Source organism: Malaya genurostris, chromosome 2 (assembly GCF_030247185.1).
Source record: "Malaya genurostris strain Urasoe2022 chromosome 2, Malgen_1.1, whole genome shotgun sequence".
NCBI classification, from domain to species: Eukaryota; Metazoa; Arthropoda; class Insecta; order Diptera; family Culicidae; genus Malaya; species Malaya genurostris.
The window spans coordinates 209,379,813-209,397,078 of NC_080571.1; the positions used below are offsets into that span (position 1 = coordinate 209,379,813).

The 17,266-nt window shown below is 35.8% G+C and overlaps 1 protein-coding gene across 2 annotated transcripts in view; it reads left to right on the forward strand.

Moving 5' to 3' along the window:
* The window catches only part of LOC131427339 (chromosome transmission fidelity protein 18 homolog), a 40,226-nt gene extending 32,041 nt beyond the window's left edge, over positions 1-8,185 (forward strand). For both annotated transcript variants that reach the window (XM_058590429.1, XM_058590428.1), the window contains 2 exons: positions 7,900-7,960; positions 8,032-8,185. In XM_058590429.1, the coding sequence (XP_058446412.1) occupies positions 7,900-7,960; positions 8,032-8,132 (162 nt within the window). In that variant the 3' untranslated portion in view covers positions 8,133-8,185. The remainder of the gene's footprint in view (positions 1-7,899; positions 7,961-8,031) is intronic.
* The last annotated feature ends 9,081 nt before the right edge of the window (positions 8,186-17,266 follow it).

The window sequence follows — 17,266 nt, forward strand, 5'->3', positions numbered from 1 at the left end:
GAAAACGTGAAAAAAAATCCACAAAATGATTTCCAATGACCGTAAAGTGAAGTTGATCGAGATAGCTGACACCCTAAAGATATCAAAGGAATATGTTGGACATATTATTCACGAATATTTGTATATGAGAAAGCTTTGTGCATAATGGGTGCCGCGTGAGCTCACAATCGATCAAAAACAACAACGAATTGATGATTCTGAGCAGTGCTTGGAGCTGTTATATCGAAATAAACCCGATTTTTTTCGTCGATATGTAACAATGGACGAAACATGGCTCCATCACTTCACTCCGGAGTCCAATCGACAGTCAGCTGAGTGGACTGCACGCGATGAACCGAACCCAAAGCGTGAAAAGACTCAACAATCGGCCGGTAAGGTTATGGCGTCTGTATTTTGGGATTCGCATGGTATAATTTTCATCGACTACCTTGAAAAGGGAAAAACCATCAACAGTGACTATTATATAGCGTTATTAGAGCGTTTGAAGGACGAAATTTCATAAAACGGCCTCATTTGAAGAACCCGTGATCCAGAAAGACAATTTTCATCAAGACAATGCACCGTGTCACAAGTCGATGAAAACCATGCTGAAATTGAACGAATTGGGCTTCGAATTGCTCTCTCATCCACCGTATTCTCCAGATTTGGCCCCAGTGACTTTTTCCTGTTCTCAGACCTCAAGAGAATGCTCGCTGGTAAAAAATTTAGAAGCAATGAAGAGGTAATCGCTGAAACTGAGGCCTATTTTGAGGCAAAGGACAAATCGTACTACAAAAATGGTATCGAAAAGTTGGAAGATCGCTATAATCGCTGTATCGCCTCTGATGGCAATTATGTTGAATAATAAAAACGAATTTTTGGCAAAAAATGTGTGTTTCTATTAAACGACACGAACTTTTCAGCCGAACTGTTAGATGGAATACATTGATATGGGTAGTGCTGTCGATTCAGAAGATGAATGTTTGGACAAATTGTGGATGAGATTTTTAAACGTAGTTCTAAGGATTATTGACATCTTTAATCTTCCATCAAGCAAATACTCTTGAACAAAAACGTATTGAAAGCCTTGTGTCTCAGCGTATTGTTGATAATGCACTATTTAATGCTGGGAGCGGCGTAATTAACAAAACAGCACTCATATAATGGATAGAAGGAAGCCGTCGAACCGAAGAAACAGTTTGTAATTAAGATCTGAGCTGATATTTTCACTTAGCAGATCACCACCTCTTCACAACCGGAAGTCGGATTCGGATGAAATTCGTATGAGACCACAAGAAAATCGGAAGAACTGATTCGAATGGTATATGACACACAACCCTCCGGACCTTAGTTCGAAAATCGGTTTTCATAGTGATTGCATAACCTCTCTGCATAAGAAAGGCAATAAAAATTTTTTGTCATTGTTATGTGCACTTGTCATAATGAATATTTCCTATTTCTTAATCGAAATACCCGAAAAATACTTCATTTTTCAACTCTTGATGTTCTTTTGGGCATGGAATTTCTATTGGAAGCTTGAATGATAGAAATATTTTTGAAAATACTGAACATAGGTGATTTGTTTTTTTTTTTCAAATTTTTGTCTCGCGAACCAGGAAAACCGGTTAGAAAACCGGGAAATTGAAATCGGCAATCCAATTGGCACTCTGCAATATGCTTGATATGAGAAAGGCATCATTACACCACTAACAGGATTAAAACAGGGGTTTTGACGTGAAGCCGTCATCAGCCCCGTCATTACCCAACGAGAGACGGATTCGAAAAAGGCAATTTTTTGAAATTACAAAATTAAAATTGAACTCAACATGCAAAATTTATTCAATCGGTGGAATTGTTCATTTGATCAACTTTACGATTAAACACATTTTCTTTTTTATTGTTCATTCGCTAAAAGTGTTTGAAATTTATTGTATGGCAACAGTTCCAGATAACTAGTATATCATTACTTAAAAACAGATGGCGCAGATTTGTAACCTGTAGTTTAAAGAGCTGGGGTCCGTTAGAAGACAGTGCTATCAGTACAATATTATTTTCCTTCGAACAGATCTACCCTAGAGGCCGTGTGAAATCTAACTGTAAAATGAATCAGGCAAAAATAAATCCACAGGGTTCCTGCTTCCGTGTTGTTAAAGGCCACAATTGCAGAAGTTTTTTTTCCCACTTTCAGTCACCAGTTTTTTTCAATGGTTACTCTATTTTACTTAACTATCTCTTCGTTCAACAAATATTATTGTATAATATATGTATTCTATTATTTGAGAGTTCTTTCCTGCCTACAAGGTGTTCAATAAATGCGAATACACTTTAACCCCTTAACGACCAAAAGAAATGTGTTTCCCTTCTATTAATATCGTTGTAGGTTCTTCAATTACTGTTAAATCGATGTTTTCTTTTACTGAATGTTAAAGAAAACTTATTTCCAAGGCGACAAGTGTGTTTCTGAACGAATAAGTAAAAAAAAAAAACTATCAATATTTATTGCACTAAAAAAGTTTGCGCTAAATGACGTATATAAATTAGAACACATAATAAATGTGTTATGTGCAACGTTCTCAAGTACATGAAATCGTTTCGTAGAATGCCATAACTAACTATTTATTTTACTATTCTGAAATCAAAACAATTAAAGCAATAAATTAAATTACGATATAATAAACCCAACTCTTTTTTTTATTTATTTCTAAAAATCATAGGGAAAATATTTCCCATGAAATTATAGGAACCTTATGCACCCTGCCATGTTTATCTGGTGATATTCTCTTAATTTGGGGGGTAGCTAAAATATTGTCTTGTACTGACATATTTCGTCCTGCACATCTTATGGTCGTGAAGGGGTTAAGGAGCGGGTCTAACACTTTTGGAAAATCTTTTTTTTTATAGTAAAACATTTCAAGAATACTGTGTCAAATTTTCGAGCCTATCGGAACAAAACTCTGGAAGTTAAGGTGGGTTGGCCCAAGACTTCTGTATCGATTGACTCGCTGAATTTAACAAAACATCCTTGAAATGATTTATTATGACAAAATACAAAGAATAAATATGATTTTGCGAAAGAGTTAGACTCTAAGCGCCGCCTAGAAAAATAATGTTTTTCCTTCGATTTTATAAACAATAAGCTTTAAACGCGTTTCTCTCGAAAGCAGGTTTTGAAAGTGCGTGTCCATCGTCATTCAAAAACTACTTCACAATTTTTTTAAATTTTGCACACTTTCTTCTTTTTATCTTTTTCTGATGAATTTTCTCACAATGTATATTATTTTATACAATCTAATACTATATAAAATTTAGTATATTACAGAATTACTACATACATAGAAGTAAAACATGACCTACTCTTTCAGAAAAAAATACTTCAAAGTTAACAAGACTCGAGAAACATTCGAAAATGACCGAACGTAAAAGATTTCCAGTACATAGGTTGTTACTTATGTATTCAGCCTCGGCAACATTAAGTGTTGCCCGGTGGATTTGAATTTTCCATAATAAAGTTTGACATTTTTAACCATTACCATCTTCATTCTGTCATTTGAGCGCTATTTGTTTTAATTTGAATTCAAAGAAGTTTGTCCGAAATTAATTGTTTCGCCAGAAAATATCGATTTTGTGAAAAATTTGATAATGGAATATCGTCATGTGACGTACCGTGAAATTGAGGCAGCTTTAGGCATTAGTATGAAAAGCTTATAAGTTATTTTGCATGTACATTGGATCTCACATAATTTGACAATCGCTCAAAAAAAATTGTCGATTGGTGCAAGCTGAAAAAAATTAATCGTGGTATTTCAAATTTGGTGTAAAACATTCACACGGGTGACGAAACATATATTTATTTATATGAGCCCGAAACTAAACAGCAGTCGACTGTATGGTTGTTCCAAGAAGAACCAAATCCAACGAAAGTTGGTCGCGCTCGAAACACTTCAAAAAAGTAGTGACTTGTTTTACCTTTTTTTATAAATATGAAAAATAGGTATAAAGTTCGCTCAAACTTTAGGAAAGTTTTCCGAGACCCGGAAGGCCGTGTGTCATATACCAATCGATGTGTGTGTGTTGTCAACAAAGAGATATACAATACAATTGTTTCTAAATACCAAAAAAAGGCTGTGTACAGCATCCTTTTTCATAACATTTTGCCTCGGACCGATTTTAGCACGGTTCGTTTTTGGCAACATAATCGTTCGAATATGACATATGTAAACCAGATGATGGCAGCATATCCGAGTTGAAAGAAATTCCATAATTATATTGATTTAAACTACTAACAGCAATAAATGCTGGATGAACATAACACCCATATACGATTCGAATCAGTTCGTCAAATTCAGCAAATGCGTGTGTGACAAATAATTTCACTTAATTTTCTCGGAGATGACTCAACCGTTTTCTACAAACTCAGATATGAAAAGTCCCAAACAAGGTTCCTGAATTACATTTGGATCCGACTTCTGGTTCCGGAACTACAGGATGATATGTAAAACGATATTAAAATAATGTAACTCATTTTCCTCGTGAATGGTTGAGCCGATCTAAAAACCACCTAAAATTCAATTGAAAGGTCTTAAGATCCTTTGAAACATCTTGCTTTATAGTCAGATCCAACCTCCGGTTTAGAGGGATACATGGTGATTAGTTCGGAAATGGTCATTCCACATAAATTAATCTGGTTTAACGGGTTTGCAGATTTGGATAGTCGGTAACCAAATATACTTATTTCAGTTTTCGATTCGGAAGATACCCAAAAATTTAATTCGCTCTACGATTTCTCAAAGATGTCTACACTGATTTACAAACATTTTGAATCAAATGTAAACAATTCAGCTCATCAGGTGTATTTAACTGACTTCGGCTACACCGATTTTCGAGTTCCGATTCCAGTATTGAATCGTTTCTCACTGCTCAATCGTTTTCTCAAAACAGGCCAAATCGAATTTCAAAAACCAAAGGATCCATTACATAATTATTGAATTTTATCCAATTCTGACTTCCGATTGTGGAATTACAGGGTGATGAGTTTTTAAAATTCAAACCAATGTAGAAGATGACAGTTGGACTCAAAACTATTGCAATTTATTCGTCATATTAATTTATGGCCATACAAATCTTTGAGGTTATGCTGGTTGCTGAATACCGGCTCTGGAAGTGCCGTAAATAATTGCGAAAAACTCTAAAATGGAACTTACTTCAACACCTCATGGAATGTTCTATCGATTGTCACACGCTTAGAATAAAATTCGATCCGATTGACGATTGAAATCTCGAATTGCCGCTTGAAACGACGGTCATTAAAATAATGTCATGAGAACTAAAACACCGATGAATATTCATGCCAAAAAACACATGCGGATTTATAAAAAAAAGGTATCATCTCACTGCTAGGTGGATAAGGCACGTTTTTTTCGGTATAAACGGACATGTCGCTACCGTTGCTTTTGCGGATCGTAAGACCGTCAATCATTCTTCATCACGATAATGCATGCTCTCACACATCGGCTCAAACAACCGAATATTTGAGCACCCAAAACGTCGAATTGATGGGCCACCAGCTGTGTAGTCCTGACTTGGCACCTAACGACTTTTATTCGTTTCCTTCCGTGAAGAATAAACTGCGTGGAGAGCGATTTAATACTCCTGAAGAAGCCGTTGAAGCGTTCAAAAATCATTTTTAGAGCGATAATACTGTTTTAATTTTCAGGCTAGATACATAAGTAACAACCCTCGTTGTTGTTACTTAAAATTTCCTGTCTCGAGAACGATATCATTTAGTAAAATATTGTTTAACTCAATTTCGATTGAATAATTTGCTTTCTTTTAGAAAATTGCGTCGGAAAACATCACGAAAAAATGTTAAAACATTTTGTTATAACAAATTGACTATAACTTTTTGATCCATTATTCCGCCATCATGAGTTGTAGTGCAAAAAACAATATCAGTTGTCAGCTACAACATATAAAACACATTAAAAAGAATCAAAAATACCTATTTTGAGCAAATTGCTTTTTAGGTTTTATTTTCAGAACAAAATAAGATATGTTTTTCACAGTTTTTCGCTATAGCCTTTTGAAAATGTTCAAGGAATTTTTACTTAGGACCTTCTGGAAAGTTATACTAGAGTTAAAATGGCAAACTAATTACGCAAATTGTCCCTTTTTGGGCATGAAGACTACTTATGCAAAATTTGAGTCAATTAAATAAAAACGAAACTAAATCTACCTTCGATTTCATATGACATTGCTCATCCTGTAGTATTAATCTTGTAGATTCGTGTTCGATAATGTCGGTAATTATGTAAAGCATTGCAACTCTGAGACGTGCTTCATATGACGGAAAAAGAAATGCAGTCCAGTTGAGCTTATTTACGGTCAAAAATAGTTTTTGTACTGATTTGATACGTTCTTCGTGTACGGTAGTTGTTATGCTGCCATATTTCAAGAATGACTTGGCATAAGTAGTGTGCTAGTAATTCCCCCGAAATGGGTAACAAGTGAACAGATTTTATATACTCCGATTTGGATGTAACTTTGCTTACATCTTCAGTATAGTTAACCATATGTTTTGCACGAGTGGAGGATCCAATTCGACGGAAGACCGATTTTTAGAAGGGTAGAAAGTACTTTCTACGAATCGTTTTGACGGCTAATTGTGTAAAATGGTATCTGAATAAAGGTTGCATTAAATGCATTAGGCACTCTTAAAATTATACAATAAAAACTAAAAATGATTCCAGTTTTTTGAAAAATCAGACAAGTAAATATAAAATTAAAAAGAAAGTATCACAATTTTGTTTTAAACTTGTTACTAATACACTGTTAATTTTATTAGTACCCTCACCAAAATGGAGCAGTTATAGCTGAAACAATTTGAGCAAATTCTTAATGAAAATAGAAAAAACACTGGAATGTGTTTTTATCAGATTAAGAACAATACTTTTGTTCATAGTGATACTTTTCATTGAAGTAGTCATTCTCTATCTATTCAAACATGGAATAATTTCAAGTATTTCCAGAAAATCGCACCATTTACATAATTATTATAGGTCGTTTTTCCGTATGTCGATTACTTCGATGCACACTTTCACATTTTGTTTTTAAATCACCTGCCCCCTGTTCCCCTAGCGCTGTATGGTAACTTTTCCCGTATCTTCGCAGTAACCACTCCACCGAGGGAAAATGTGATGGTAATCAAACCACACCAGTTTTCCAAGCCATCAACGATCAATTTTGGAAATATTTTTATTATTCAGATTGATTGCACCGTGAGGCGGGCTAAAACCATGCTCTCGCCTCGGATGTGGCGCCGCCTTTCGTTGGAGCCAAATTGAAACAGTAGAGGAATAAGTTTGATTGAACGGTTGATAGAAAAAGTACTACATCCCACTGTTTGGATTTGGTTTGGTTGCTTCTTTTCGCTTGCTTGCCTATCCGCTCGCGATGTCAGGACTTCCCGGTACGTATTTCTTTCCGGTGAATCGAAACGATAGATCCAATCTTACTTTTGATTGGTTTGATAGGATTGGTTTCGTAACTAAAATTGATATTTGAAATCGAGTATGCTTATCTTCTCTTCAGATAATCCAGAAAATTGGACGTCTTGTACAAAGATACAAAGATAGCGCATATATAATATTTGTCAGTCTCCGGTTATAAGATAGTTAATGCATAAAAAATATTGAGATAGAAATTTTAATTCGATGCTTGATGCGCAGATACGTTGCTTGTTTTCATGGTTAAAAGGAATTATTCGTTTGTTATATTAAGCATGGCTTGTTCTTGCTTTCACTTTTGTACCTTTAATAAGTTTTGTCTATACTAGAAACCTTATTTTAATTAGCCATCCAAATCAAGATTTGACGTTATCTTTTTACAATTTTGAATTCAATAATTTATTTTCTTTGGTTTTAGGTCTGCAAAGATTTCTTTGGTAGAATCACAACAAGAGAAACAAGTGTGTCAGTGCAGGAAGGTGTGTTTACATTTTTTTACTGTGGTTTACAAACTCTAACATATTTCCTTCGAATTTATATCATCAAACAGGAGGAACGGATACAATCGTCAAGAGTCCTATTTGGTATCGTTACAAAGAAGGTTACAACAATGCTGTGCGGAAGGATGTTACTTTACAGGATTTAATGTAAATGATTTTGAGGCAATCGTTTCGCCTAACAAAAATTGATTAAAATTATTCATTTCTCCGATGATAACAATTTTAGTTACTTTCTAATGCGAGAAATCCTTCGGTATTTAAATTTTCCGGTTCACAATCCAAATAAGTTGCCTACGGAATTGCCTACCCCAATTGCTGTGTAGCTAAGCACCAATAAAGTAATAACTTGCCGCTAATCTAATGCCAACCTACTATTTCGAACATAATCAAGTTCATAAGCCAACTTTCCAGACAGTCCTCTAACACCGTCATCCCTGTAGCCGTAGCTCGACAATTTTCCCGCACTACCCTATTCAGGGAAAACTTACCAGCAAACTGACAATCTGCAGGGTAGGTACGAGCGTACGTACCTACTTCAAAGCGTCGAACTTTTCAGCCAAAAACCATCCACTTTTACAGGCTTTTTACATCCCATCGAAGCCTCTCTCTCTCGTCGTCTTTTCAGGCTCGAACTGTGGAGGAAACCTTCTTTCATCGAGCTCCCAAGGCCTTGCCATTTAATCCGCTTAATTTTATTTAACCCAATTTATTTAGGCAATTACCAAAACTTTTGCTCATCTTATTAAAATTTAATCGAATGTGATCAACGAAAACAGCAAAGATCTTGAGTGGAAAGCTTTCTCCAAGGAAAGGTAATGCGGTGTAACATTCCAGTGGAGCTCAGTTACGGCTTCGGGTTTTCCTAGGTGGAGCAGCAGTGTGGAAAAACAACATTTCGTCGGAGATAAAAGTGTGCCGTTACAGGATTGTTGGAAGTGCCTGTGGTGTGGTGTTGGGGGTGAAAATTGAGTAAAAATTAAAACAGTTTTTTTGCACCAGAATAGCGCTTGGAGACGCTAAAGTTAAGCGGTTGCTGTTGGATGTACACAGGTGTCAAGGTTTTGAAGTTGTGGTGATAAAAAAGGTGTTCTGCTTTTTATGGAATGGTTCGGATGGCAGATTTCATGACTCATTCAGTTAGTTTGGTTGTTGTTCCACGTGGTAAATTTTCTTTCAATTATTCCTACAGGTATTAAGCAGCAATGAAAAATTTAGGGGACATTCAAAATTTTTAACTTCTATGCAAATCGACGATGGTATTAGCTTTATTGCGGCACGAATTTCTAAATTATAAATCTACAAAAAAATCATACACATGCATTTTAAGATGCACATAAATGGAGCATCGTGTTTCACATACATGAAAAACATGATTTTCATGTATCAATTTTTCATGTGTTTCAAGAACATGAAAAATCACACAATTTTTCATGTGTTTCAAGAACATGAAAAATTGTGTGATTTTAAAATTACAGGAGTTTGAAATCGAATGCAATAAAAAACAAAAGATCGATATCAACTGCGCGACTTGAACCGAGAAACATTAGATCACAAAACACGACTGATCCTCAGAAGCCTATATCCGCTTGATGAATCATTGATCCATATAAATTCATACAGCGGCACTTGGTAGCCGAGCTCTAGGAAGCTGTAAAGTTCTGTGCGAGTGAAGTTTTGCGCCATTTGAAAAGTTAAGTAGTTACTAAAGAGTTATAGGCTTAAGTGTGTTAAATACCATGTAAACCAACACTTAAATTCGCCGCTTTAAAACCGTAAATTTTTATTTCTAAACTGGACTCAAAACTACACAAATTGGTAGCCATTATCATTGGGCAACTAAATAAACCGATTCTGGCTATCCTGGTTCCCAGTTTTCGATTAACGACGAGAGATAATAGTTATATGCTTAAAAATGGATCTCACTCACTTTTTCAGCGATTGCAGAACCGGTATACGGACAATCGCAAGTGGCGTCTCGTGACAAAATTGACTAGTTGTGCACTGCTTATGTGGTATGATAATACACTGAGCAAAATACCATAGTAACCGTAGCCTGTTTTCCATTGTCATTTCAACTATACGCTTAAATAGTAGCAACAATCATGATATATGACTATTCACCATCCATATTGTATAAATTACTAGACAACAAAGACTACGACTTGACTAAACTATTTGTATTTATGACTTTTCTGGCATGGTCATCCTGACAATGGTAGTCATCTCAAATATAAGAACAAATAGTTAAAATCACAATTTCTAGTAAGGTGAAATTGCTCTCGAGCCTTGATATATATGAGGAGCTAAATATTTATTGCTACCATGTAAATATGTCCACAGTATAATAATGTTACCATAAATAGATACATGGTTTAAAAGAAATTATGAAGTTTGAAAACACTATTCATGTAACATAGTCCATATCAACAGAATTTATGTAGTAAGCACATTATCGTTTAGTGTTTTTTAACTGACTATGTTTTTCATTTGTGCTGACTATACAAATTGTTAATAAACGGGTGTACTTTATTATTGTCACATAAAGTTGCAATACAGCAGACAATTTCGTAACACATCAGTGATTGATTTAAAAAAAAAGTATATTGTGACTTATATTGTGCAATTTGGAAGGTCTTGCAGGTGAGTAAATTTTGTAGCCTTACTAGTTTCCGTCGTTGCAATTAAATTGTTCAACAATTTTGCCGGTAACGGCTGTTTTCTAGTGAAATCGACGTCCTGTATAATCTTTATTATTCGTTATCGGTCGCTGTAGAAACAACATCAAGCGATTGATGAAAACGACGAACATCATCCGATTCCCGAATTCAAATCGCTCGAATCCGACGAAAAAAATAACAAAATATGGCAGGTGGGTATTGAGGTTTGCATCTGGACTTGGATATTAATTTCTTCCATGCTGCCCATTCCTGCTTCAGGAAAAACTTCACCGAACAGAGCCTGGGATCAACAGTTGCAACCAAGCAATGCTGTTCCGTGTCTACGTTGATAATCAATATTTCACCAGGCACATCATCATTTGATTTGATGCAGAAATAAAACAGAATTCAATTAAACTATTTTGTTGTTCTTGTCCTAGAATTCAAATCCATGAAACTTTTTAACATTAGCTCATGTTTTGCTGATCTTCAGCATTGTTGAATCAACCACTGCCTTTAGATTAGAAATAACTAGAAGTGAAATGTCAAAAATACCATGGCTCTGGTTATAGCGAAAACTACAATGTAAATCAGGGGTTCCCAAACTATTTTGAGTCATGGATCCCTTTACTAAAATTAACTTAGGCCTCAGACCCCTTCCTTTGAAAATTCAATTTCTTGCTTTTTTAATATTGATGTAAAATACTTACCAATTTCTGCAGATGGTCAAATAAACACAACTTTTTAGCGTAAATATTTCAAATAACAACATATATCAAATAATAGGAGGTCGATTTCTAGACCTCGTCGACCCCCATAGTCAGTTTTCGTTTACGTCGACCCCCGCTAAAAGGATATCGACCCCAAGGGGTCTATATTGACCACTTTGGGAACCCCTGATGTAAATAAAGATTCGGTGAGATGGTTAGGCTAGCCATGCCTAACCATCTCAATAGTATTAATTATTCGTACAATATACTGTTCAATATTACTATTCTAGAGCCGATACCATTTATAGTAAACATGAACTTGACTATTGTTGAAATCATCTGATTTAATAGTCGGCTAAAAACCACTATACTCGCATGGCCAGGTTGGCTCTCTATATAGTAACTGTTACCATAATATTTTTCTGAGTGTAGATGTAACAGTTCGTTGTAAGTGAAAACTAAAAATTGAGGAATAGAGATTCGCTTGTGCTTTTGAGATGAGATAACGATATATTTTCGGATGGGATTTTTTAATTACTAAATCTCAGAGCTGATCTGAGTAATTCTTTCTCTTCTTGAATCTGTGCAGTAACTCATGTGCACGGAGAAGACACTAACACAGCGACAACAGATACTTGGAATTTTATGTCTGATGTATATGAGACTAAATAAAATTGAATTTGGATGGGGTTGGGGACCAGGGCTTGTATTGTGAATCCTCAAACGAACGAAGCAACAAGAAAATATTTGCTGTGAACACTTTGCTTGACATAGCTGAATGAGAGACCTATATTAGAGAGAAACTGAATGCGTGAGAGTATATGCTACTGAGCAGATCAATTCCCTTGCCTATAGTAAATTGCCTGTGCTCTCAGTCTCAGTTAACACATGAACTAAACAATCTATGGCAATGTAATGAAATGTAGGATTCGCTCTCGTTAGTATTGTATGAGAAAAAAGGCCTTGCTTCACGGCGTGCTACATGACAGTGTAGGTTTACAGAAATCATTTTTGAACATAATGTTCGCATTCTAAGACCAAATTTCATCACATTTCAAACATACTTTAAACATTTTATAGCAGAAATTTTGCATTTGAGCCCATTTTCAGAACGATAAATTTGTTTCTTGGAAGTTTACATTGTGTACATATCCTAGAAACATTAAAAGCAATGTTCTCAAAATTAATATTCATCGGAACTATAAGGTGATTTTTTTGAGGTTAGGATTTTCATGCATTAGTATTTGCTCAGATTTTTTGAGGTTATGATTTTCATGCATTATTATTTGCTCAGTATGCTCTGACATTTCATCATGAATAGACTTACTAACGAGCAACGCTTGCAAATCAGTGAATGGGCCCTAGAAAAGTTGGCAGAAAATCCGCTTTTTTATCGACAAATTTTGTTCAGCGATGAGGCTCATTTCTGGTTGAATGGCTACGTAAATAAGCAAAATTGCCGCATTTGGAGTGAAGAGCAACCAGAAGCCGTTCAAGAACTGCCCATGCATCCCGAAAAATGCACTGTTTGGTGTGGTTTGTACGCTGGTGGAATCATTGGACCGTATTTTTTCAAAGATGCTGTTGGACGCAACGTTACAGTGAATGGCGATCGCTATCGTTCGATGCTAACAAACTTTTTGTTGCCAAAAATGGAAGAACTGAACTTGGTAGACATGTGGTTTCAACAAGATGGCGCTACATGCCACACAGCTCGCGATTCTATGGCCATTTTGAGGGAAAACTTCGGAGAACAATTCATCTCAAGAAATGGACCGGTAAGTTGGCCACCAAGATCATGCGATTTGACGCCTTTAGACTATTTTTTGTGGGGCTACGTCAAGTCTAAAGTCTACAGAAATAAGCCAGTAACTATTCCAGCTTTGGAAGACAACATTTCCGAAGAAATTCGGGCTATTCCGGCCGAAATGCTCGAAAAAGTTGCCCAAAATTGGACTTTCCGAATGGACCACCTAAGACGCAGCCGCGGTCAACATTTAAATGAAATTATCTTCAAAAAGTAAATGTCATGTACCAATCTAACGTTTAAAATAAAGAACCGATGAGATTTTGCAAATTTTATGCGTTTTATTGTTTAAAAAAGTTCTCAAGCTCTTAAAAAATCACCCGTTAAAAGTTATGAATCTAGTTTCTTCATAGGCATCTTCAATATGAGAACCATTCATCAAATGCTAACCTCGTGAAGCGTAGGTCTCAGATAGCGGGCATATTCATGAACTAATGAACGAACGAAGCAGCTTTCCTTGCTTGGGTTGCGCTGTGAATTCTACCTGATATACGAATGTGTGTGAATAGCACAGATGGTGAAACCCTTTTGTTACTATTCGTTGCTTCAATTTGCAAGCCCTGTTGGGGACGCAGTTCATTCCTTCAATTCGAACGGTTGTGCAGTGCACGAGCTGCACATGAGGACAAGACGCCACTGGATATTCCCAATCTTAGGGTCAAATGACAGGTCTTCTGGTCATACCAAATATTACTTCATATTTCCGGATTCAACTAAAATTTAAACCGCCGTTTAGAGTCAAAATAAAATAACTTCAAAATTCGAAAAAAATCGTAAAATAACTTCAAAATTCGAATAAAAACGGGTAGAGTTTGTACGTCATGTTATTTTGTGGCCGTACGAACCGACATAGATTATATCGGTTCTCGGGCTTCGGTTTTCTTAAGGATGACCTAAGCGATTGTAGCACTGTTTTATTCTGTAGGTTATACTAGTTAATGCACAAAGAATTCTTTGATTTCTTCCACAAATCGAAGAGAAACATTTTGAATAGAATACCACAGTATTATACATGAGAAAGGCACCATTACACCACTAGGTGGAATAAAACAGGTTTTTTTTTCACTCGATTTCAAGCCATGTAATTTTCAAATAGCAGAATTTTAGATGTTTTTGAAATACGACGGTCCATTTATAATTAATATAATTTACATCAAATAAGATTTAAAATTACAAGATATTTTCGAGCTGTGTATGCATTCCAATCTGTAATTCTGTGATTCGCAAGTGTCATTGCATTCAGTTTTCACAAAAATGCGAAGCATTTCCCAGAAAAAGCGCAAGGAGATTGTGCACAAATGGTGCACTATTCCCAACGTTTCACTAAGTCAGTTGGAGAAAATTGAAGGTATGAACATCGTAACAGTTTGTAACAAGTTTCAGGACTAGGGAAAGTCTACACTGAGTCAAAATCGCCCATGGTTTTCACATGAAAAATCACATACTTATTGAAAAATGCATATCACATTATATTCATATGCAGCATGTAACATTTATATGTTCATTTATAATTTTTAATTTGAATCTCGATAACTTTTAAGTGTACAGCACTTGCGCCCTGAAGCGTGTGTGAAGCACGTAAGCAGATTTCATTTCATGTGCAAAGCACATATAAATAACGTGATTGTAAGCTGTGAAAAAATGTTTGAATTGAAAATTGCGGCAATTAACATAGAGGAGAGTGCTCGCAGATTTAGGATTGTTTGTTTGAGTTTTTGCGCGTAAGTTTCGACGAGTTATCGAAGAACATAATGAAAAAAATACACAACATTTTCTAGAATGCGGAATAGGTTCAACTGCGAAGAGTACGGTCGGACAATAGCTACTATTTCGCTCCATATACTCGTAAAAAGAAGGCATCCCTACGGGATGTCACCAAAAAGCTGGGAGCCTCTAAGAGTACCGTATAGCAAATACATCATATTAACAAGATATCCAGCTTTCACATTTCCCGAACAAATCATTGGCAACATCCTTTTTCGCGAACATGGCGCCCTCAGACGAGTCCGCATCGAATCTCGTACACATAAGTAGGGGAGAGAAATGTCAAATTCGTGCGCACCAAAATAGCAGCATTGCGCACCCATACAATTGACATGATATGTTGAATGTGATGCCGTGCGATGGCGTTACTGAACTGAAGATTGAGATCGCTCCAAGCTGACAGGGTCTGCGTATTGAAGAATCCAACCAACTCTTTTGCGATCGCTGCGCTGCCCGAGTGGCGAGCTTTGAACTAAGCGATGGTGATAATTATCAGATTTTGCTTGAAGATTCGAACAAAATGCAGGGTTTTTATTTTTTTTCTAATGAATCGAATACTAACATACAAAAACGTGTGAAAATTTGGTAAAAAATCGATTATTAATGATTCAGTAACTCTCCGAGGTATGTTTGATTGATATTTATGGAGAAATCGTAATATGAAATACCAAATTCGAAGAAGTGAGATTGGGTACTGTTTTCATATCTGGGATATTCTTTGTTTTTGGGTTGGATTTTGAGATTAATTGATAAATTATGATCAAAAGTTTTAGGACTAGTCTATTTACTCATGTTTTATCATCTAAATCAAATCTGTATGTGAACTGAAAATTTCGAATTTCATCCGAGTCTGTCAAGAGTATAGGACAATTTGAAATCATATGTTTGATGACAACACGTGAATAATCGTTTTTCTTACCCATATTTGTAAGGTTTTGCCATATGCATTCTTTCAAACTCAAGTAAATTGAAAAATTCGCCAAAATTTTTTCTAAATACATGGGATATGTCGAAACAATCACCATAACGCTATCTCGTGGTGACCACGCTGATTGGATTGTTTAATAGCGAATATACACCCAATTAGAAAAAAACGTTCAACGGTGGTCCTTCATTGGTCCAATATGTTGGATCATTGGTCCAATGAAAGTCCAATCAATCGTTCAAAGGGAGGCCAACACCGGACCTTCGTTTGCCGATTTTGAAACAGACCGTTGGACCGAATGCCATTTTTTTCGTTCAACAAACCCGGCAGACAGAGGTCCATTGTTGAGCCATTTTTAACATGAGGAGTTGGAGCCCCGTTGGACTAGTTTTACTGCTGAATTTCTGAAGTTTCTTCCATTTATTTGTTTAAACTAACAATACATACCTGCACAATACTTCTACTTCACGTAGAATAACAACAAATTTTCTTTCTATGGTAAGGTAACACTTAATTTTCATTCTATTTTTGCAAGAGAAAAAACAACAACAAACCGTTCCAGCAAATTGAACGAGCAAAAGACACGAAATGGACTGCACGCTTAGAAGTAGTTACTCAAAAATGAGTTAGATCCCACTCATCTATAAAAAAAAGTGGAATAACTCTAATTTAGAGTAAATCTTTAGTTACTCAAATTTGAGTTCTTCCACTGAAAACGATGTTTGGGTAAAATCTTCTCATTTACTGAGTAATGCTTTATTCGTACATGTGCTAAAAATCGAGTAATTTGCACTGTGTGGTGGAATTTTATTTCACATATACCAAATTTGCCTAAAAATTGCTCTTTTTCTGAGTGTATTGTATTAAAATATTAAGTAATTGACACTCAATACTTAAAATAATTCTACTGTGTTTATTTATTATTCCGTTTACAATTGATTTCTAACTTCGAGACATCATATTAAGCGGCGGTCGCTTGGAGTAGTGTGTCAATCGCACATTAACATACATGTTAGTAATGCTCAGGCACCAATCAGGCAGTTATTCCTCATAAATGACATTTGGGCATATTCGTTTCCATTCTAAAAGCACAATACGGAGCTCCCCTGGACACAATTTATGCGTCGATTGCACAACCAAGAGTACAGTTTATCATTCCGGCTTTTGCAGACACAACACCGTTTGTGTTAAGTGACTCACCCTTTAAATGGTCTGGTCGCGATCTCACTAACTAAAATAGAGCCTTGCTACAAATGGTTATAACAACTTTTAGACTGATCTTGCGAATAGTGACATAAAAATGAGTTCTTGCGTTAAACCTCACATGCTCGGGCGACATGCTCGCAAAAAAGGATGTTGCCTATGATTTGTTCGGGAAATGTGAGAGCTGGATATCTTGTTAATATGATGTCTTTGGTTAAA